General features: G+C 34.3%; 2 protein-coding genes across 2 annotated transcripts; both read right to left on the minus strand.

Annotated features, from left to right (window-relative positions):
* Positions 1–553: 553 nt before the first annotated feature.
* On the minus strand, positions 554–6,463 carry LOC131944639 (uncharacterized). The gene is made up of 8 exons (XM_059305375.1): positions 6,328–6,463; positions 4,568–4,776; positions 3,365–3,587; positions 3,052–3,164; positions 2,646–2,910; positions 2,301–2,336; positions 1,230–1,325; positions 554–1,032 (listed from the first exon to the last, which is right to left on the minus strand). The coding sequence occupies exons 1-8, from the start codon at positions 6,377–6,379 to the stop codon at positions 554–556; spliced, it is 1,473 nt and encodes a 490-aa protein (XP_059161358.1). The 5' UTR covers positions 6,380–6,463.
* A 9,998-nt stretch (positions 6,464–16,461) lies between these two features.
* Positions 16,462–23,808, minus strand: LOC131944550 (uncharacterized). Its single transcript, XM_059305229.1, has 5 exons — positions 23,641–23,808; positions 18,659–18,881; positions 18,321–18,433; positions 17,938–18,202; positions 16,462–17,524 (listed from the first exon to the last, which is right to left on the minus strand). Exons 2-5 carry the CDS (start codon positions 18,786–18,788, stop codon positions 17,379–17,381), a joined length of 654 nt encoding a protein of 217 aa, XP_059161212.1. The 5' UTR covers positions 18,789–18,881; positions 23,641–23,808; the 3' UTR covers positions 16,462–17,378.
* Positions 23,809–24,947: the final 1,139 nt, after the last annotated feature.

Genomic DNA, 24,947 nt, shown 5'->3' on the forward strand with positions numbered 1-24,947 from the left:
GATCCAAGGCGGCAACATAAGTGAAATATTAAATTGTGTTTTAGTAAAGATTCAAAGTTGTGCTCATCAAAATCATGAGATCACTTACATATTTCACAGACTTATGCTGTTATTAAAGAAGTTAAGTTTGTTTTATTTTCTATTTTCAATGTATTTAAAATCTTATTATTATAAAGTTTTTTTTCTATATTTATTTAATTACAGTGTAAATCTTAATTCTACAAATTTTAACATAGTAGTGTTAGGCTTGTCGACTTTAAATAATTGTCAATTTCCTATAGAAATAATTACAGGTTATGTTAGGTGTTGAGACTACTAACTTATCAACAAGAAAAATAATGAATTAACTTTTTTTTTAACTTTTTTATAACGGTAATAACATTAGGCATGGAGACCATTTTAACAATAGAAGTTTTTTTTTAAACATATAACATTTTAATAATAATTGCAAGTCATATCATATATGTTAGTCTTCAAAATCAACAACCAGGAACCGTACAAAAAAAATGGTTATGGTTGAGGCCCCATAATGAGTAGAGAATTAATTAAGTAATCAAGAGTCGAATTTAGGAGTCAAATATGTATTTACTGTGTCGTTGTACGCCGTTTCTTCTGGTGTATCGTACACGTTTATGTACTCGTTCAACTCCATTGTAGGAATAACATTGTTTTGTCTATCTTGGTTTAAAGCTAGTTGTGAATTTTGTGGCAAATTGTTGTAATGTATTGTTTGATTCTGTTGAAGACCATTTGTGTGGTGACTATCAACGCTGTCGTTGGTGTAGTGAGGGTCGTCAATAGAACTGTAGTGGTGTGTTTCACTCTGGACCTTCGGCTCTCTGGCAGATGTTGGGTCTGTAGCACCATATGGGGGATCGAGTCCTGCTGTTTCTCCCAGCTGGTCATAACCCCCGCTGGCGTCACTAACCTGTGCGTATCCATCGTTATCAGGTGGTGTAGGTAAAGTCCTTATTGTGGTTGGTGTGGTAGACTTGGGTTCACTTGGTTTATTCATGACTCGATTTGGACATCCTGAAAGTGTTTCACAGTTTAAAAGTAATTTAGTTATCTTCTTTTCTAAATTATCGCGAGCTTTTTACCTTAAGGTAAATTAATTATTCGCAAAACATGTAGCTGAAATCTTATTTTGTTTAATTAAATGATTATAATAAAAACATGTAATCAAACAAATTATACGTATGTATATTTACCAAAATAAAAAGACCAACCTTTTCTAAAGTAAACCGCAAGTACAACAACACCTACACCGACAACAAAAACCACTGGAAGAATGTAGTACAGCACTTTCACATTGTTTTTGTTATCTGGGTAATGAGCAGAAAGTTTGTTAATTTGTCGTAAACTTAAGCAACAAAACATTCCAACTTGGAAGAGACATTTTGACTGCACAGCTTTAAGGGGATGCTATTGTTAAACAATGATACAAAAAATATTGTTCAAAGGTTTGTTAAATAATAAATCTTAACAAAATGTTTCTACATAAAGTAAACTGAATTGTCGTGGTTATAAAATAGTTTCATTTTTTTCTTTAGTATATGTTTAGAGCATATACAGGATAATCTACGTAAAAATCATTTGATTTTTTAGCGTTCGAGATTGTGCACCTTTACAATATCTTTTTCAATGAATTTGGTAAAAAAAAACCTGTGGTAACAATAATACTGTGTAAGTGTTTTTTTATGTTTGATGAATAAGTTTAAATACGTATTCAAGTGAACTAAAAAAAGCCGCACAAAAATTATAAACATTAACCCATCTTTAGGTCTATATCCTCTATAGTCACATTCCCAACCTTCCTTAACAAATAGTATTTTAAAATCTAGGTGTTTAGCCAGAAAATAAAACTGTGTTTATTGCTGAGGTCTTGTGCATTGAAACAAATCCGCTGCGTCAGTTTAAATATACATAACTTTTACTTTCATGCCCGGCATGACTTATATTTGGGGGAAACTATGAAAATGTGGATATATTTTATTAAAAAAAGACCCGTCAATAAACTCCAATCTTGTACATTCTTGTCACTACAAAGTTCACGTGCAGCTTAACACTGATCTCGATATTGTGAAAATGATTTTAAAATATGTTGGACAAATGAACAGATGCACTTTTTTACTATGGTAAATACTTTCAGAAGCACTGACAAGATTTAACCAACATTGAGATTGGGACGTCTGTTGTCTTCAGAGATAAAGTGATTGTTACAGTAACAAAATGTTTCAGTGACAGACGTTAACCAATTTTAAACACAACTTCTAATTTAACTAAATCAGTGTTTGTACCTGACGTATCTTCGTCTGGGGCAGGAGCTGGTGTAGCTGAAAAAAAATTATTTAATTAATAATTATATTCAAATTTTAAACAACATAAAGAATTAAAACAACTTCTTGAAGTTTAAGCTTAAAAGTATCGCTCATCAACGATTTCAATGTGAAGTGTGGTACTTTTTACAAACACCAATTAATTTGATAAATTATAATAGCTGTGTATATTAAATTATTTAAAAAGGGTACACAAACGTGTAACTATCACACATATTTTTCCAGTTCAGTCTCGAACTTACGAGTTATGCTTTTGTTTTTAAGATAGATACATTTGCTGACTCTAGCACAAATAACTGTGATTACCTAGTTTAATGTATATCGTGATATTCCCAACAATTGTGTCTCTGTTGTTTTCTGTAGCCACACACACATACATGTAGCCATCATACATGTCTTCTGTTTGAAACTTCAGTGTTGACGTATGACGGTACTGGATACAGGTTGTCCCAGAACTGATTTGAAAAGGTTCATAAACTAATATATCGTTTTGTACAGGATATGACGTGAAACTGTTGACATCAGAGCTAGGCTTGCCATACCTCCAGGTAAAGGTTAAAGCTTTTGGACCCTGTTTTTGCAATAACACGTATTTATCAGATCTCAAATATTTAAGTCTTAAATTAAGTGAAAAATATTTTTCTAAGTAATTTTCTTCTGCAAACACAAAAACCCACTAATTAAACAATAAAGACTAAAGAGTCAAACTCACATTAACCCTACACGTCAAAGTAACATTAGACCCTGCAGGATTGACAGACTCGTATGGACCCAGTCCCTCCTCATACTGGGGGAATAACGTCAGGGATAGGGGAACTGCCTGGACTGGTTGAAAATAATTTCATGTATTTATTGCAGAAAATTGTAATTCACGAAGTTATGTATAGCTAGCTTTGATCTAATATCAGTTTCTGATACCCGGCTATACCGGAGCTAGATAAACATAAAAATCCTAATGCACTAAAAATGTAATACATTATAGATTTTTGATAATCTAACATCTCCTGAAAGTTGAAAAACCTTACTGATGCTGGTGACATTTTGATACTGATAAACAGTTATTTCATCATCATTTGGAGTAATGTATGTAGCGTTACAGAAATACAGTCCAGCATCAGCACATTTAGCATCATAGACCACCATTTCTATTTTCATCGTGTTTCTGTTATTGAGTCTTTCTGATGTTCCTTGTTGGCCTCCAGAGAAATTGAAAGTCCAGTTTCTTGCTGGAGATGTCTGTGGTGGATACTGTAAAAATAGATTCACACATCTCTTTATATATATATATATATATATATATATATATATATATATATATATATATATATATATATATATATATATATATATATATATATATATATATATATATATATATATATATATATATGAACAAATGATTTCAGACAAAATTTCTCACGGACAAAAGATACCAGGACAAAATATATCAGGACTAATGATCATGGACAATTGATCTCAGACAAAATATCTCACAGCAAAATTTTAATAGTGTATTGGATGATTTTAGTTGATCTGAACATTTTTTAATTGACTGTCAATATGGTTTTGTTTACTTTTTTTACGCATGATAATTGTGAAAAAAAAAACGAATTAGTTAAACTTAACAAAGCATCAAAAGATTTATTAAAGTTAATCTTTGTAATAGCATTCGAGAGTGGGAAATCATTTAACAACTAACAAGATGTTGCAAAAATAAATTTAAAAAAACCGGTTATTAGTAGCGATTAGTAACGATTTGTTGTGAGTAAAGCAGAGTTTTGTAGCATCATTGCTAAATAACATCAGATTTTCAAAACGGTTGCTAATAACAATGTTTTATTAAGAGCAATATTAAGAAATTATTAATTTAACTTTAATTCGCAATCTACGTTCATTGTTTTATCCAGATATCGATTTCAAGAAACTGGATCTAAAATTATAAACTATTCAGTTAGTGCTTTCGAATTAAATATGCCTTAAGATCCACTAACTCAATTATCTGAAATTAGGTAAAATTTAAAGGGGTCGCTGTCAATCCCATTTGTTAAAATAGTTAAATGACTATATTGAAAAAAACTATTACAGTGAAGTTTTAAAAAAATAGTTCATTTTCTTTCAAGTGGACATTGTCCAATTATGAATAGAGCTTGCAGACAAAATTAGGTCTTTTATCAATTCACTTGAACGACTTCAAACGGACCTTTCGACCATTGTTCTTTAGTTCTCACCGAGTTATTGTAGGGAGAAATAAATGTCCTATATCTTGCCAGGGTTATTGGTGCAACTGTCCCAGGTGTCCATACTAAGTTCAGCCTTGAAATAGTTTGAAAGTTTGTTGGAACGCCACCACGTGATGCATCACATCTTACAGTAAAAGATCCTCCTTCCGCTATCATTAATGGGCTGACTATTGTTTGGCTGGCCTGCTGGGCACTCACTGCAAAACAAACAAAATCGCTCTTTATAATAAGCCTATAACTTGAAAACTGTAACCTTTAGGTAGAAGAAATTTCACAAGTAAGTTAAAGATATAATTCACTGGTTTCTGTCAAATTTTGAGTTATTTTCGGTGACCGGAAGTAGTACTTTGCGCTATTACCGATTTCTCAAAAACTAGAGTTAGAATTTATTTTTAACTTGATTCCTCTGTCCGCCATAATCGTAAATTTGCGAGCAAAATTACAAACACTTCAACCCGACCGATTTACTTCAAACTTTTCACTTAGGTTAAGATTCGAAGACAATGTATTGTGACATAAAAATGTTACTTAATTAGAAAATTAATTCATCTAAAATCTTTGAAAATGAATCAAGTTTTTTTTCTATAAAGTACTAATGTTTCGCCATATTATACAAATATTGTTTGCTATTTATTTTTTACATAATTCTTTTCTATTTAGAAATAACCCGGGAGTGATCTCCCCTAAAATTTAACAAATATTTTTATATGAAACTAGGGATATAGATATGATTTTTAATCCATTTTAAATACTGAAACTTTTTAGATTAGAATAAAATCTCGTAGAAAAAATTAATTGCACACCAAGTGAACGCCAAATAAAATGTGCATAATAGTGCGGAATATTATTAGAACTTTATAAATTCACATGCGATTTTTTGAGAAATTGGAAATAGCAAAAATTACTACTTCCGGTCAACGGAAATTACTCAACATTTAACAGAAGGCATAGAATTAGTTTTTTTTTACTTACGTGTGAAATGTCATTTTTATCTATCTGAAATGGTACTCAAGTTATAGGCTTTTGAAAAATTCAAAATAGAAAAGTTCCACTTCCGGTTATCGGAAATCGCTTAAAAGTTAATACGGATTTACTATTTTGATGTAATACTAATATATGAAATGTCATCAACCTAGCTGTAACGGTACTCAAGTTATCGAGTTTACAGACACACAGACACACACACAGACATACGAACAAGATTGCAAAACTATGTTTTTTCCGAATCAGGGAGCTGTAAAACGTCAAATTTCGCAAAATTACGAACTTTTTTTTATTTCTCTATACTTCGTATATACGAGAAAGTAAAAATCAAACATTTAAAAATTGTTTTAAAAATATGTCTATATCTCAATTGCACTGGAGTTGTGAACCCCTTATTGTTATATAAAAATATTCGAGAAAGTTTTGGGGAGATCAGTTCGCTTTATTTAAATAATTTATTTTCTTCACATACATATACCGTTTGACCTATATTACACAGTTTAAAAAATACTTTATGTAAATGATTTACACTAATATTACTTCCTGGTTGAAAGGTAAAGGTATTATTTGAATAGTTTCTTGAATTAAGAACCAAGATGTATTGAACGAACACATTTTAAAAAAATAATTTAAAGACTATAGCCAATTAATAACAAGTTTCATGAGCAATAAGTAGACCTACGCTTGTTCTATTAAACGCTCCACAACGTAAAGTTAACTTTTGAGCTGAAATTTTATAAAATATATTTTTTAAAATCTTTCACCTGTTTGTGTTTTCCATAAGAAGAAAAAGCCCAAAACAAAATTACAGAACATGTTTTGGAAAGTATTTCACTCAAGTCCACTGTGTGTGTGCAGCCAACTAGGCCTGTCGTGTGTCGCCGTCAAATGGTGGGTGACTCGACTGGTCTATGGGGAAAAACCTGAGCGTTAGCAATCATATAGACATAAAGCCAGGCTGGTGGGGTGAAGTGAACGGTGTGTAAAACATGATAGATCTCACCTCTTTATGATATACACTGTGCTTCAAGCAGGAAACCAATTCTTGACACACAGCCGGGTAGATGTAAATATCTGCCTTATTTAGTAAGGGAACTAACTTGCCTTCTTTTCCAATGCCCAATCTCAAGTCAGCTAAAAAAATATTTAACTGAAATACAACACATTTAGTACGTATTACGTACTTTTTTGTATTGTTAGATTACGTTTTTGACAGGTTGAATAGCTCAAAAAAATAGGTAGTAGCTTAGGTTCGAGAAGTAATATAGGTCTACAGATTGCTTAATACAGGATGATTTTGATAGTATACTAGAAATTAAAAACTACAAAAAACACAGACTTTCTGATGTTTAGGTCTCCTATGAAAACATCAGAAACATACGTCACTTAACAAACCTGTAGATAAAATAGGATCACATGTGGGCGCCGAACAACTTTATCTCTAAAGATCTTATCAAAGTAACGCACACTGCAAGTTAATCATGTTTACACTACACCAATAAAATACATTCCTAAGTATGTTTTAGGCGCAAAAATTACTTACTTGTAACAAAAGCAAAAATAAACACTCACCTGTTTTTTTCAGATGTTAAAACTTGTCCTGATCCTGATGTATCACAAATTTAATGTTGGGACATGATTTCTGATTGTGGTCAACCCCTTCAGGATGTAGCTCATGTAGATGTTTTTAAGTAACTCGTTATCTATGCTGTTTTCTAAAATATCATTTGTAACCTCACTTACCTATGAACACATTTGTTAAGTAGGCCTATTTCTCGTAACCATGTATAATTTTGTGTATACTCATTATAAAGTGGCTCTGTTTATGTACGATATTTTTAAATAAGAAAACTACATTCGACATATTTGCTTGATTATTTCAAATTAGTTTGGGTTAATTAACATCTGACAAAACAAAAGCAATCTTTCCACATTTTATAATAAATATCACACCATGGCAAATGATTTGCTATTTCAGCCGACCCACATATTTTCCTTCTCCATTTAGTAAAGAAAAAAATAGCACTCGCTTTGGCATATTTTAATTGTTATGTTTAAACTAACTTCAAAATGTTTCAATTATAAACCTATTCTTATAAATTATGTAAAAAGCTATACAACTTTAATAGCTACATGACATACACATTTAGAAAAATGACACCACATAGATAAGAAAGCAAACACATTTAGTCGTTATTCCACTTTAGGTCGATGTTATGTCGTAACTAGCTGAACACCATGCGAATAATCAACAAATGGCGGGTGACTATACTGATAAGTGAAAACTAAAGCTTTGGCAAACCTCTAGACATAAATCCGGGCTAGCGGTGTAAAGTAAAAGGTAAAACCTTAGTTTAGCGTCGTAAATTCGGCCAAATCTAGTAAAGTAGGAGAGAGTGAATTAATGAATATGTCATTAAATATGAGTATATTTTCGTATATTTTGATAAAATATTATAGATAATTGAATAATAGATCGCCATTTATGGTTAAATCAATTTAAATATCCTGAAATTAATTTTTATCAACCCTGTTCGAAATAGTAAATTTGCTATTAAAAACAGCAGTCATCTTAAGAAAATGTTATTTAGAGTAGCTTCCCTTTTATTTCTATTCGTATGAAAATGTATTTAAATATGATTGTCTTGTTGTATAGTCCGTATTACAAAGCATTTTTTTTTTAATTCTGCCCTTTAAAAACTGAATTTCCTAACAAACAACTTTATTAATTATAGAAGCATTGTGAGATGCAACTTGTATCCATGTATTAAATCACGTTTTTTTTACTAATGTTTATTTGATCGTACTATTACTATAATAGTTTGAGTTTTTTCTTATTGTTTGAATATTCACTATTTTCATTTCAGGTTTTTCTTTTCATCAATTAGTGATTCTATCGTAACTTATGACATTTTTTTACTTCTCTTTACCCCAACCTCCGTCATATTTTTGTTGTCAATGTCACAACAAGTCATAATGTAAAAAATACGCTTCACTCTGCCTTATCTACGATCTCTAACCATAATTTTGACAATATTAAATGTGTCAACATTTATATATATACAGAGAGACAAAATGTATTATTCATCAGCTTCCCTCGTAAAACATCATCTAAAACAATGAGCCATTCCACCCCTTAAGTGCGTGTTGTCAATTATGGTCGATCGCAAGTCTCCACCTACCAGACACATTTTGGTTATCCTTTGTTGTCAAATTGTCAATATCAAGTACCCAAGTGAGTGATATGGGGTTGTCCATAAATGATGTCACATATTATTTGCTACGGGAGTGAGTAAAGATTTGTGACGTCAACTCAGGCGGCTCCGCAATTTATGACGTGTCGGTCTCATGAAAGGAGGTGAACGGGGAAAAATACCAAGGTCATTGACGGAGAACCTCTATAATGCTTTGTTCAATCAAAATAACGATAAATAAGCATTAGTATACGTATACCTTGCTCAAAACGAATCATCACAAATGTTGCAAGCCTGCTAGTTTAAGACATTTGGCAAAACGGCCTCAACACATTATCCCCGTCAAAAAGGCTTGCCACCAAATGCCTGCCGACGAATAAGCAGCGTCTAATGCGGGGCGTTAGGAATACGGCCATTAGCAACAATTGTTGTGGTCTTGGATGCACACTATTAAGTCTGAAAAGGTCTATTAGTCATTCATGTAAAATATATTGAAAAAAAAAAGAAAAATTACTATACAGGCATATATTAAAACAGTACAAAATAATCATATTAAACCACAAAATCAACACAAAAGACATGCGAATAGACAATTTTTCAAGGGAAAATACTCTATTATTGCTTTTGAAACATGGCCGCTGCTTGTATTTACTCATTGTTGTCTCGAACGGGATAGTTTAAAGATTATTCCAAGATATTTATGACTGGTTTGGTCTTGGATTGTGATTTGTTATTCAATTATCTGTTACGAGCCGGCCCGCGGCATAACATACGCCGCTATTTAGTTGTTTCTAATTTTCAATAATTCATAATTTGTGAATTCGACAGTACCAACGCTGACACTGAAAATATTTCTTTAAAACACTATAAGTAGCTCGTTAAGGACCATAACCCCCCCCCCCCTTCCTTCCCCCCCCCCTCCCCCCCCCCCCCTACGTTTAAAATCGTTGGCTCTGCTTGTAAACATTTAGAGTGAACACAGCTCACTAAAACCATGTAGGGGTGGGGAGGTAGGGAGAGCGTTTGCAGCTTGTTTTCTAACGGCTCGAAGAGGAGAATTATATATATAGATATTATGTAAAATATGACATAAATATGGCCAAATGAAAGAAATATTCATTAGTTACCTCCACCGCACATTACTAGCTACGTTGGAATTTACGACGCTAAACTAAGATTTTACCAAGTAAAAGCTGTGTTACCTCCTTTGGTCGAACATGTGTCTGATATACAGGCAGGAAATCAAATATTGATTATTGTCTGCACACCACTAGAGCAGTGTTTCTTCCAGACTTTTTTCTCCGGGGGGGGGGGGGGCACTTGAAATTTTCGGGGGGGGGGGGGGGGGGGGGTAGACTTTCTTGGGGGGCGGACACTGATAAAAGTATATATTTTCTATATAAATTATATAAATTTCATTTCGTTCGGGGGGGGGGGGGGAGCTGTAAAAAAAAATTCGGGGAGGGGGGGAGAAATGCCTGGTAGAAACTCTGCACTAGAGTTAGAATAATTGTAGCAATAAGTGTAAAGGACTTGGTAGGTAAGTTATTATTTTCGAATTAGTAGACGGTAGTTTGTGTTGGAATAAGAGGTGGAAAAGGAAGGGAGTGGGTATTTGAAAGAGCGGTTTATGTGGTGTAAAGCAACTAATAGGCTTAGTTCACATGTCCGTATCCATCTAGATATAAATAAACGTTTTTCTACTAAAAAGAGTGCGCATTTATTTGGTAAGGGAGATTATAATAAAGGGATGAAACACTAAAGTTAATGTGTATCTGGAAAATTAAACATTTGTGTGTGTTCAAAATGGTACGTTGCCATATGGCTACAGTATGCAATATAGGTTTAATGTAGATGAACGAGATTTCAATGCTTACATTAAATCAAGGATACTCAATTTAGATAAAATATTTATTTTTGTCGTTCCGTGAAGTCATCAGGAAATTGTATCCGCATGAACTAACCCAGAAAATAAATAATAAAATCTAATAAAACATAAATGTAAAACTAAATTTTAAAAAAGTCTTTTGACCGGCTTTACAAATAGAAAGTTATAACAGTAAAATGTAGGCCTATACTTAGTTGGTAATGGAGGTCCGATAATGACGTGTCAATTCAATACTTTAAAATGGATATAAAATTAATGGATTGCTGACTACTAGTCTGTGCGAGGATTTAAGGCCTTATGGTGCAACTAAATAACAAAGTTAACTGCACAACTACTAGTAAATTTGCTGCACTAAAATGCTAATTACATGTACGTGAAACAAAGAGCACGTGCGAGTCGGAACCTGACATTCTAACGACCAGGAGACCAGATGAAGGAGCTCGAGTTACAGGTTCCCCTCCCACCCCTTAATATACACCTTGTTCTGCGTGTATCGTATGGTGTCTGCTAATTCTTAGTGGTCATCTGGACCACGCATGTTGGCCCAGACACGTGACGATAAGCCACCGGCCATTCAGCTAAATAAGATAGACGAAAGCCTTGTGGAGAAAAGAGAGTAGGGGCGGTAACCACGCTTAGGTCTACCTGGGTCTTGCCACATGATAGGCTTAAATACACCAGACACACACTCAGGCAGGATGACTTAATTAACAGTTACAAACATGCAAACATAAGCAACAAGATATTAAACCAACCGACGCCACTAGGGTAACTACCCCGGTAATTGCACTATTTAATTACCCTAACCTGTCATCCTCCACCCTCGTCAATCACATCATCTCAATTGTCATTACGCCCCACCTGTCATTACCGTATCAATTTCTTCAACTCCTTCAATTACCTCATTATTATTTTTTTAAAAATTCCACAGGTTTCTCTCTACTCTTGACTGCTTGAAAGCTCTCTACGCTTCAAAGTGCATGAATTTTCCTGAATAAACTGGTGTATACATGCAGTTATATAATGTGTTGTCTTCTATCAGTTTCATCTCCCCCCCCCCACTCTCACTACAGGCCCTAACGACCGATATTTTGTGAGATGGTAGAAGAACGCCTAGGGGTGTCAGAATAAACTCGCCTTATCCGGGAAAAATCTTGAAAGTGGTCAAAACTGACCCATCCTATTTCCCTATATAATCTTTGTATTTTATGTGAAAAAACAGGGAAATTTTTAAAAAATGTAAGGGTACCTAACGTCAGTACATCATGTTCATTTTTTGCATGCACCTCTATAGATGACTAGTCCGTGTGATTAGTCCCTCGTCAAACTGGGGAACCAACATCAGGGACACAGGGTATGTTCGCACGGTTTGAAAATTATTACAATCAATTATATCTTAGTAAGCACTTTTTACACAAGACATCTTTACGCGATGTCCATATTCGATTTAAGAAATCAAAACTATTTATTAAAAGTCTCTATATTAAAGATTTGGCATGATTTTCTTAAAGTTATATTACTTCCTGGTTGAATAGGTATAAAAAATAGCTATTTACTATTTCGAATTAAAAATAAATGTGTTAATCTAAGCCTTAAATGTATCTACTAATGTAAGAAGGCATTACATATCAATAATTTTTATGAATGTTTTAGTCTTGACGTAGTTCTAACAATATACTCTTGTATTTAAAAAAAAATTAATTTCATAACTTACCTGTATAAAATTCAGATATAAAGAAAATAATTGATACGAACAGAGTTAACATGTCTCAAAAATGAAAAATATATAAGCCATGTGTCTGTGTGTGTTTGTGTGTGTTTGTGTGTATTTGTTTGTGTCTGTGTGTTTCTGTGCGAGTCTCTGGTTCTGTCTTGGTAAGAAAATGACTTCAAATTTCAACCATAAAATGTGTGTCTTGTTTAAAATGAGTCCATTAAAATGCCGAAAATAAAACCTTAGTAAATTTCTAAACCTAGCAGAACCGGTATGATAGTGTAAAGTTATTGATAACGGTATCAGGTGAGATCGAAACATTTACACCAAACCAGAGTCAATATTTCAATCTCATGACGGAGTAGATCGATACATTCATGGCATGAGTCTCGTTACATGGGAGGACAGGCTGACTCGTTGAATAAATGAATTTGTTCTAAACATGTTATCTCGTGACATTTATAGATCTCATAATTTTTTTTTAATTATGTATCTCAGTAAAATTAAATATTAATACTTTTAAATGACGCGTAAAAATGTTATTGGCCTACTTGAAACCAGCAAATAACCACCACAACCAGCACAACCAAACAAAGACCACAGATATCAGGACCATCAACTACCAAGAAATGAAATGGTTTGAGAAAGTACATTCGTTACGCAATTTATAATATCTATAATATAACGCTGCTGGTAGTGTGTCAGTCCTTCCTTCCTTCCGTCATCGCTATAGATTTTGGAACCATAAAAGTAAACATTCGCACCATGCTGTGCTTTTCAGTGCACCGCAGTGTCTTATTATAAGTATTAGAGTAGGGTTTGTTTATATAGCGGCATAGAGCTATTTTATAATTGCCACGGTTTTTACTCTTTCGCATAACGTCAAGAAAATATTAAATACACGCAAACTGCTAAAACGTATTAAAAAGATTAATGTCAAATATCTTTTTCGTTTAGGTTCCCAGAAAAAGTGGATACATTTCCATAAAAGTAGGTCGAAAAAACTAATTAATTCAACTTTTTTTTGTGTGGTAATTTTTTCAAGGGAGGTAATTTGAAAATATATTTAACTCAACAATAATTTAAGTTAATCTTTTTTTATTACTACCGCATTGATTAGTCTATGTTAAGGTTCATAATTAAAAGAGAAAAATGTTAAGATTATTTATATTATTTTCTAATTAGTCTATGATTTCTCAAAATCACTATTTTTTGTTTTTGTTTTTTGGTGTTAACAGATGGTGAAATTTTAAAATTATAGTATAGAGAATGCTGGAAAGACTCTCTCTAGGCGCGGACGCCTGGGAAAAGCGTGTTTTTCGGTGGTAATTCTAATTACATTGCCAATGTGTTTTCTTAGAACCATAAAAGTAAACACCACTTGCCGTACATTCATTTGCATCGCATTGTTTTATTATAAGTTATTGAGTAGGATCTATTTATGTGACTTAAATTTTTAATATCGGAAAGGCTCTCTTTGGGCGCGGACGCCTAAAAAAGCGTGTTGTTTGGTGGTGATTCTAATGTTGTGGTTGTGTTGTTTTTTTTTTTTGGTTGTGTTGTGGTTGTGTTGTGGTTGTTTTTTGGTTGTGTTGTGGTTGTTTTTTGGTTGTGTTGTGGTTGATTTTTGGTTGTGTTGTGGTTGTGTTGTGGTTGTGTTTTTGTTGTGGTTGTGTTGTGGTTGTGGTTGTGTTGTAGTTGTGGTTGTGTTGTGGTTGTGTTTTGTTTGTGGTTGTGGTTGTGTTGTGGTTATGTTGTGGTTTTGTTGTGGTTGTGTTGTGGTTGTTTTTTGGTTGTGTTGTGGTTGTGTTGTGGTTGTGTTGTGGCTGTGTTAAAGTTGTGGTTGTGTTGTGGTTGTGTTGTGGTTGTGGTTGTGTTTTTTGTGTTTGTGTTGTTTTTGTTTGTTTTGTTCTGTTCCAAAGTTGGTACATTTAAAAAAGATTTACCGTGGCGGAGCACGGGATGCAGCTAGTGTAGTATTATAATGGTCTTAAGAATAATAAGCCGTTTAAATAATACATTAAACTTTTAAATACATAAAAACATTAAATTACAGTTTTTTTAGAAATAACAATAGAAAAAATTAAAATATGGAAAATATTTAGATAATTCTACTTGCATATATATATATATATATATATATATATATATATATATATATATATATATATATATATATATATATATATATATATATATATATATATATATATATATATATATATATATATATATATATATATATATATATATATATATATATATATATATATAAGTAAAGTTTTCCTTTCAAACCTGACGGTCTATAGGGCAAGTGAAGTAAAGTTCACCTGTTTCTGTGACCTCGGCATATGAAGAGATAGTGTATGTATATATATATATATATATATATATATATATATATATATATATATATATATATATATATATATATATATATATATATATATATATATATATCATAGTTATTTGTTTACGAAACTTTGCCGATAAATTTTTAAATAAAATTATGCTAGTTTAAACCACTTGACCTAGTTGTGCCATTTTTGTTTACATTTTGTATGATATAAATGTATGCTAGCTTATCGAATAGCAGGATGTCTTTGTGTATGTCCCCATTACCACGTGAAAATCAAAGTGCTTTTGCTTTTTGTTAAATTATGTTTAATTACTGTAGATACTAAAACGTCTCATAAATTCATTCTTTTCTAAATCCGAAAAAAAAATCAGGATTGTACAACCATATTGATTTAAATGACGCCGTGTATGACTTTTAAAATATAACATAATTATTGAATAATCGGTAGGGTCCATTCGAAAAGTTTAGTTTAATGCACCTTTTATCAGTCTTGACTTTGAGCATAATATGGCAAATATTTAGTGCATCGTAAAACCAACATTCGTATAGTTAGGTCAGTATTTACTTTAACCGTTTAGAAAATATGCGACTCGTTGTGTCGTGCATGTGTCAGTGCACTTGACTGTGCACGATCTGTATGTTGTTACAATATGTGAAGGGTTTATAAAATATGTCGTATGTTGTTTGTGTAGTTTATTTTTTACCCAGCTGCTGGCTACATATAATTACTTACCTGCGTCTACTGGATTATTATTTTTTTAGATATTGGTTTCTTTCATTTAATCTTCAATTGTCCGTTAATCTTTATTTTCTTTGCATGTATCATTCAGTATTCTTGTTAGATTTGACTTTGTCATGGTGGATAATGTATTATTAATTAATAATTAATTAATATTAATTAATTAATAATTAAAAATTGTTTGTTTTTCAGGTATTTGTTTAGGAATGTATGTGTGGTCTGTATCAATCGTCTCTAAATATTCTTAGTTGTACTCTAGATGTTGCTACAGTTAGATGGTGCTACAGTTAGATGGTGCTACAGTTAGATGGCGCTTGGTATCAACACCTTCGCCAATTTTGCCTTTAACATCCAGTGGTAGCCAGTGTGATTCTTACGATAAGGCCTGGTAGCCTAAAAAAAGTTTGTGCGATATTCATCTTTTGTATTTTTCGTAGCATATCATTTCTGCCCGTTATACATTTCCTACCATGGCTTATATTGAAGACACCACTCCTAACCCAATCAAAATAGTCCGCTACTTTTTATAGAGTTGTTTTTTTTTTTAATTTAAAAAACAGGGCATTAGATGTTAAAACATGCAGTGTAATAATGTATTTGTAATGCTCAACTTTTGAATCAGCCGGTAATAATTGAGGCAAAATAGGGGGGATACAGCACATCCTAGTTATAAAAACGTGAAGTAAAACTTTAAGCATTGCCTAAACTTTAATAAATCTACAATTATTATTTCAAACAGACTTTACATTTTTTTAAAAAGAAAGGACTAATAAATTTTCAATAACAATATGTCAAGTCTGTCGAGGAAATAAAAAAACAAAACTTATTGAAGACAGGCGCTTCAAATTTGGCAGGCTCCTGCCTCGGGTTGAAAAAACACAGGGGTCGGTGCGGGTCGGCCACAAAGTCCACGATGAGGGGGTAAAAACTGACCTCGACTGAAGTCGAAAAAGTATTGCCGAACGACAGCACCCCCCCCCCTCTCCCCTTAATATTCTGTGAGGTCGTAGAAAAACACCTAAGCATGTTAGAAAAAAAACCACGCCACATTTGGGCAAAACCTGTAAAGCGGTCCAAACTGATTAGTCGTGTTTCCATGTAAACTGTGTAATTTATGTGGCCCAGATGCCGTATTTTCTTTTATAAGCATAGCAATAGCGAGTCAAAAAGTAAACAAAAGCAACGTCATTTGGTCTCTTTACAAGGGAGGTAACTTTTTAAAGTAATTAATTTAAAACCAATTTTATTCTATTTCAAACAAAAACAGAAAATGACAAAATATTGCATTTATTTAAGTACAAATTTCGTTATACATTAAGGTACTTAATCTTATTAAATACAGAAATGTAATACAATCTTTGAGTTACACTATCATCGAAGCCTCTTCTAATTAACTTGCGAGTAATAAGATTGCGAATATTCTAACAGCTTTTTTTAAAAATGAAATTACTGTTTAAACTTAAGCACTCCACATAACAGCCAAAGGTAAATTAATCAATCATTCTTAAAATAATACATTTATTTTCTATAAAACGGAATCCACAGAGGGGAAATGAAAAGCCAATAATTTTATGTTCATAATTTTAAATTCAACAATAAAAATTTTCATCCGACAAAGAATTTTAGCAGTTTCACAAAATTTCACGGAGAAAATATGTAAATGTACAACCAAAACAATAATGCATTGAAATTAAAGCATTCGCATAACAGGATGGGTTGAAATAAAGAAAATATTTAGGATGCATCGGTATTAATAGAATCCATAAGAGAAACAGCTTAATATTGAAACAAATAGAAATAAACAGCGTTTTTACAGCATTTGTTATACATTTTTTAGAGAATAATTAACATAACGAGTTTAAAAAATTGTAACTACTACAATCAAAACAAAACAAAGTATCACGCCTAACAAGAATGGCACCTATATGGTGTTAAGATAGAGACAAATAAAAACCAATGTAGCCAAGTCAGCAATGATGTGAGCAGTTATTGATTGTCCACCTGATCTTGGAGTTGTCACGTGTGTTCCCATGGTCGTTGTTCCATTTGGATGCCACGTTGGTGTCACTGAAAACATATATGATTTTTTACGAGTTCATATAATATCACTAGGTTGTATACTGTTTAAAACTTTTATACATTGATACTCTTTACAAATCTCATTGGATCTGATGCGTGTCTCTTGGTTCTTAATCTCAATAACATAAACCACTGCCCACAGCACCAGACAACTTTAAAAGTTTTTTTTTACTACAGAACTTTTCCAACGACGGGCGTCTTTTTAAATAAATCGTGTAGACACGTTTTTTTGTTTATTAGATATTCTGATTTTAAAATATGTAGCATGATCCACATTGTAAAATAGCTCTTCTTTTATATGACTTATCATTTTATTAAATACACAACGTATGAGGCTTAATAAGCAGAATGTAATGACTAAAGTGATGGTTGAAATAAATTCAATTAAATTTGTAATGTACCTCGTTGTGTGTGTATGGTGATATTCCCAACAATCGTCTCTTCATTGTTTTCTGTAGCTACACACACATACATGTAGCCATCATACATGTCTTCTGTTTGAAACTTCAGTGTTGACGTATGACGGTACTGGACACAGGTTGTCCCAGAACTGACCAGCACGGGTTCAGCAACTGATATATCATTTTGTACAGGATATATCATGAAGCTGTTGAAGTCCTGGCTAGAAGGGCCATACTTCCAGGTGAAGGTTAAAACTTTTGGTCCCTGATGTTACATTAACATATGTGTACAAGATTTCAATTGTACGAAACAATTCTTTCATATGCTAAATCAGCCTAACAAAAATGAATAAAAAACCTAATTCTAAAGAAATTAAACTCACATTAACGTTACATGTCAACGTAACATTAGACCATGCAGGATTGACTGACTTGTATGGTCCCAGTCCCTCTTCATACTGGGGCACTAACACCAGGGACAGTGGTACTGCTCGGGCTGTTTGCAAATATTTCAATATATAAATACTTCGTTGTGAGGAGCATTATTTTTAACTATGTTATACATTAAATAGTAAACATTACGACAATACAAGAAAATAAACGTTACAGTAATGTTATCCTGTAATAGGTTATATATTTTTAGTTTAATGCAAAGCTAAATAAATTCAAGATACTTGTAACCTTTGACAGAAACAATTCTACAGTAGCTGTAACAACTTACTAATGCTGGTTACATTTTGAAACTGAGATGTTGCTAATAGGTGACCCTCTGAGCTTATGTATGTAGCGTTACAGTAAAAGAAGCCAGCATCTGTACATTTAGCATCATAGACCACCATTTCTATTTTCATCGTGTTTCTGTTGTTTGGTGTAGAAGATATTTCTTGTTGGCTTCCACTAAAGTTAAAAGTCCAATTTCTGGGGGGTGATGTTTGTGGTGGAAACTGGTGAAAAAATAAAACAGCCTTTATATCATCAACAAAAAATTATATATATATATATATATATATATATATATATATATATATATATATATATATATATATTCTGTTACGACTCCCTTCTCTAATCCTTTCGAACTAGTCAGGGAATCGTAAACAAGAAGAAAAAAATAAAAATAAATAAACGCCACTTCAGTAATCTCTATTTATTTCCACAAATTACAACACTTAAAGTTAACCCGCCACCGAAGTACAACAATCAGAAATATACACAACTAGTTACAAACAACTAAAGTTCTTAGTACGACTTCTCTACTTATCCCTAACTGTCTAACTAGCCTAGGTCTACTACAGTACAGGCATCTCTTGGCTGTCCACTAGCTCACAGAGACGCCCCATGTCTGTCTCCTCTAGACCTAGCTATCCGAGTCCGTCCGTGTGTGACTCGTGAGCTCTGACTGAGTGTCCCCCAGTGTTTCTCCTCCTTAAATAACGGACTCACGAATGTCCAGGTGCGGGGCTAATTATGCACCAACACGTCCCACTCAAACCTAACCTAATTAAATGTCGCCAACAGGTCTGGGGTACCTGATTAAATTGTCAGACCCTGCTAATATACGTCCCCAGTCTGCCGTCTACCCCTCCTAAAATAGTCCAGTCGAGGTGCAGGGGTCTATGTCCTGACTTAACCTCTCGTACGGCTTTTCCCTACATTTACATACCTATTACCAGGCCAGGCGATTCAGGTGAGAAGGGGGGGGGGGGTGTAACCCTCTAGCATCAACAATAACATCCCACCCTTTGTCTCTTTCACGACCTGCGCCAGTCCTTGGCATCTCTCATTACGAGCGTTCGACCACGAGAAAGGGGGTTCACGTCGAGAGTTCTCCCCATCCATAAATCTCTAGGTGACACCCTAATTAACCCACGTTCAACCATGTCCAAAAAAAGGTAAGATCCCCCTCATGGGATCGTAACACCTCCACCCTTCAAGAAATTAATTCGCCATTTGGTGAATTAATTGAACAACACATTGACCACCACACCACATCACACAATATTTCAAAAGTCCCAGAACAAACCCAGTCTGGGCAAAATCAATCCAACATCATCATTATTAAGAAGATAAGTAACATCAATGGTTTAGTCACAATAACACGTTTGACTAAGAATCCCAAATTGATGACTGCAAAAATTGACATTAAATAAAGAAAACATCAAATAAGCCACAAATATGTCACTGTCGTAAATAATGCTAAGATTGAAAACCAACAGTCTTCGTTTTACTGATAGTTACGTCATCAGTCAACAAAACCTGTCAATACAATTAAAAACTGTCACGAAATCATCATCATGTAAAAACATCAATTACACATTTTTTTTTCAAACAAGACATGTAAAAGGGTACATTCTTTATGCCTGAAAACAGTTCATTTTGATTAGAACACTCGCATCCTGGGAAAACATGAAACAGTCAATATAGGAAACAGTTCTATAACAGGCTTGAAACTCAAAGGTACACATTGTCATTATGTTTCCGTCTTGCAGGTCGTCATGAGTCCGTAAATATAAATCTTTAGCCGAACTTTGTAACGTCGCAGCACAATTTTAGTGACGGAGATATTATCCGCCCACAACAAATACACCGAGCCGCACAAAGAGAGATCGATTGCACGCCCCGTCTCTGTGAAAGTGAGATGGGATGCGCTCACATGTACACATTCTCGGTTGACGGGAGAAGTGTGACCCGCTGAGGTCACATTACCGGTCTTCCCCGGGTCGGTCAAAGAACAATAAATCAGCTCCGAGATAAGGGGAGGGAAGCCTGAGTTAGGCTCAACTCCAAAACAAGAGGTAATGACTTGGCTCGTCACCGACGCTGACAATAGATTCATCGTCTCCTCGAACTGGGGATGTAGAACACCATCCACGTGACCTCCAGGTGAGGTCATGGCCTCCAGGTTGCTGGACTTGGTCGGGGAGAAATCAAACACTGCTGTGATAATGGGAGGACAGCCCGTGTTAGGCTCACCTCCAAGACAATGGGTAACAATTTCGTACGTTACCGATGCTGGCCGAAGATTTGTTGACACGTCTAACTGAAGGTGTGGGTCACCATTCACATGACCTCCAGTTAAGGTCATGACGCCATCAAGACGACAAGTAGTAAGGTCTTGATCAGATACAGTTACTGGTTCAGGTTCAGACGAGGACAGCCTGTTCTCATGGGTATTCACTCTCTCGGTGGTTACCGTGATTTCAGCGGTGGTTGGATCCACTAGTTCCGACATTGACTGCCCCTTTTCATGACTGGCCAATATCAGAGTGGTCGCCGTGATATCATCGGTGGTTGTATCCACTGGGTCAGATATTGACAGCCCCTTTTCATGACTGGTCAACATCAGAGTGGTCGCCGTGATTTTATCTAAACCAATAACTTGCTGACTGCCTTCAGTACTTGTCGGCAGAAAACTTTCAACTCGTAAACTATCAGCACGTTTTGACGTTTGTGCTGGTTTTGCTAGGTTAGAGTCGACTTCAGGGACTGAGCCAAAGCTAGTGGCAGCCTTAGTCTGAGACTGACAAAACTCACTACCAACTCTAACAGACAACAAACTATCTTCATCTCTTTACCGATCCTCGGAAACTACTACACTAGCCTGAGAGAAAACAGAGACAGATTCTGGAAAGTCAAACAACCCACTAAGCTGCGCCTCCTCCTCTAGCCTAAGTAAATCCCGTTCCCTCCTGATCTCTAATAGTTTAACCTCATGTATTCTCAGTTTCTCTAAACTTTGAATATCATTTTCCTTACAAGATTCTGACATAAATATATCCCTCCTGATCTCTAATAACTTCTCCTCTTGTTCTCTTGCAATCTCTAACAACTTAACTTGATACTTTCTCTCAATTTCTTCTACTCTAATGCGTCCTATCTCGTAGTATTCTATAGAGTCTAGACACTCCACCTCTAATCTACCTGCATTTACCAACTCAACAACAATATGATCTCGTAGAACTCTATCTCTATCCGAGACATCAACCTCTAGTCCTAGTTGCTCAACTAGACACAACAACTCTACGCGACAAAACTTGTCTAAAACTTCTAGAGTTGGACACTCAATAAAACTCATTACGTCCATGATTCACACTTACGGAACTTATTCAGCTAAGTGGTGGCGGTTAACTAAGAAAATGTGGTTTCACACAAAAACTTTAACTTAAACATTACAAGTACGGCTATCACCTTTGACACTTAAAACAGGTAGACACCAGCTATACTGGGCCAACCAAACTAAGATATCCAGCTACACTGGATCACAAACGATTTACTCACGTATACTGGGAATTGACCCTCCAGCTATACTGAGCAAACCAAACAAAAATTACGAATTTATTCACGTACCTGGGAATGACCCTCCAGCTGTACTGAATAAACTCAAACACTCCAGTTCCACTGGACCACATAAAAATCAAGCAAAATAAACTCAGTGTCAATACAAAGGTGATAAGCTACTTACTCAATGTTTGGAAAACTCTCCTGATTCCGTGAAAAACTTTACTGTCACTACTCATAAAACTTAAAACTCAAACACAAGCTCGTGAGCCCCCAACTGAAAATGGCATCAAAAGAAACTAGTCAACTCGTTGTCTGTCCTATCCCGGACGCAAGCCGCCAATTATGTTACGACTCCCTTCTCTAATCCTTTCGAACTAGTCAGGGAATCGTAAACAAGAAGAAAAAAATAAAAATAAATAAACGCCACTTCAGTAATCTCTATTTATTTCCACAAATTACAACACTTAAAGTTAACCCGCCACCGAAGTACAACAATCAGAAATATACACAACTAGAAAAATCATTATTCAAAGTTTGGGAAAGGAAACAATTTATTGATCAAGAGCATTGGAATGAAACATTCTTAAGGTTATGAAAAAAAGGGTTTTGTTTTATGAACTGTCTATGTTTATACTTCTTTAAAATAACATAGACTACCAATTTCTTTAAAATAACATAGATTACCAATACATATTAGAAAAATTAAAACCAATGTATATACAGTTTTAGTCAACACAATACCATATTAAATGCACTCGCTGATTAAGAGACTTAAAATTAAGAGACTTAAAAGATTTCGTTAAAAGCCCTGCTGTTCAATGGTAGTTATGCTGTTTTTGTCTTTTAAAAACACCTATTTCGGCAGAGCATGGGTCTTACCACACCATCCCTTTAAAAACAGGTGAACTCTACTTCGCCCGCCAGGTCCCGATAGGCAACTGTATCATTCACATGTAAAAAAAAAATTAACAAAGAATATTTGAGATTGATTTTGCGTCTCGAACCCGCACCACAAGAAAGGCATCAATTACACTATCATGTAAGCTATTTAGAGATTATAGTTGTTTTTTTTCTGAGAATAAAAGAATTCCTTAAGAAACTTAACTTACGTGAATAAGCCCTATTCTTTCAAAATACATTTTATCACAAATTAGCCAATTGCAAAGCTAAACAAATAAAGATTTCAATAAAACAGTTAAGGCCTGAAATATATATTATATATATTAAATTTTATATATATATATATATATATATATATATATATATATATATATATATATATATTGATAATAGAAAACGGACCCTAATTAAATGTGTGTAAGCATAAGATTCTCATATAGTTTTGTTTTTCAATTTAGATGTACCTGCTTTATTTTAAATTAATTTTTAAAGACGCAATCGAAAAAACCTGTTTAACATTACCTGTTGGTGATTGCCACAACAAAGTTAAAATAACAAAATGAACAAACATAGTGAAATTTTCGAACAATGTGTTGTTCTATAGTGACTGGCTTACAACCATAAGCCAAAGTTATAATTGTGACACACTCCCTAACTGATCTGTTCTTGGAAACTTAACCACACTTTAAAGTAAACGAATGGGGTAGAGATGGTGCTCCGCTGATAACGATAAAAAATATCTTTAGTTTGACCGTACAATCACTTTTATTACACGAGAGTCCGTCTTACAATACAGATGGCACGACATGAATTATGGGAGAGGATTGTAAAGGTGACAGTTTACAACTCAGAGACTTACTTAAAAGATAACAAAAATATCAACTTTAGCAGTGTGGCTATAAATCTTAAGGTCTTAAGCAAATTCTTTATAGTCCTAGACTTAAAGGGCCCGTAACTCAATGACAATAAGATCTTATTATAGAGAAAGTCTTGTAATCTTGAAAAAAAATGTTGCAATCTTGTCCGTATGTCTGTGTGTCTGTGTGTGTGTGTGTCTATGTCTGTGTGTGTGTGTAAAAACGATAACTTGAGTACCGTTATAGCTAGGTTGATGAAGTTTCAAGTATTTAATCAAAATCGTAGATCCGTATCAACTTTTGAGCGATTTCCGAAAACCGGAAGTGGTACTTTTTCTACTTTGAATTTTTCAAAAGCCTATAACTTGAGTACTATTTCAGATAGATAAATGAAATTTCACATGTTAGTATAACATCTAATTCTCTACCATCTGTCAAATTTGGAGTAATTTCTGTTTACCGGAAGTAGTAATTTACGCCATGTGACGTCATTCTCTTTGCCATTGATAGTTTTGTGCTACCTATAGGTTCCTAAAGCATTCTTGTAACACACATAATCAAATAACACAGAAGAAAATATAGACATTTCTACGGCTGCATTAATAAATGTGTTTCTACGGGAACAGGGCATTCCCCCCCCCCCGTCAATTACCCTCCACGTCATTACCCCCCCCCCCCGTAGTAACTCCCCCTCACCCATTTATTTACCCCCCGCCCAGTAAGACATTACTCCCCCCCCCCCCCCCGTCATAGCTTAAGGTTCAGCCATGGTTAGAGCTAGGGTTTACGTTTGGGCTAGGTCTAGGTATAGGGTTAGCGCTAATCTTAGGGTTCGGGTTCGGGTTTGAGTTCGGGTTCGGGTTCGGGTTCAGGTTCGGGCTAGGGCTAGGGCTAGGGCTAGGGCTAGGGCTAGGGCTAGGGCTAGGGCTAGGGCTAGGGCTAGGGCTAGGGCTAGGGCTAGGGCTAGGGCTA

This window comes from Physella acuta, unplaced genomic scaffold (assembly GCF_028476545.2).
Source record: "Physella acuta isolate Inbredline_101_S28 unplaced genomic scaffold, ASM2847654v3 ptg000048l, whole genome shotgun sequence".
Taxonomy (NCBI): Eukaryota; Metazoa; Mollusca; class Gastropoda; family Physidae; genus Physella; species Physella acuta.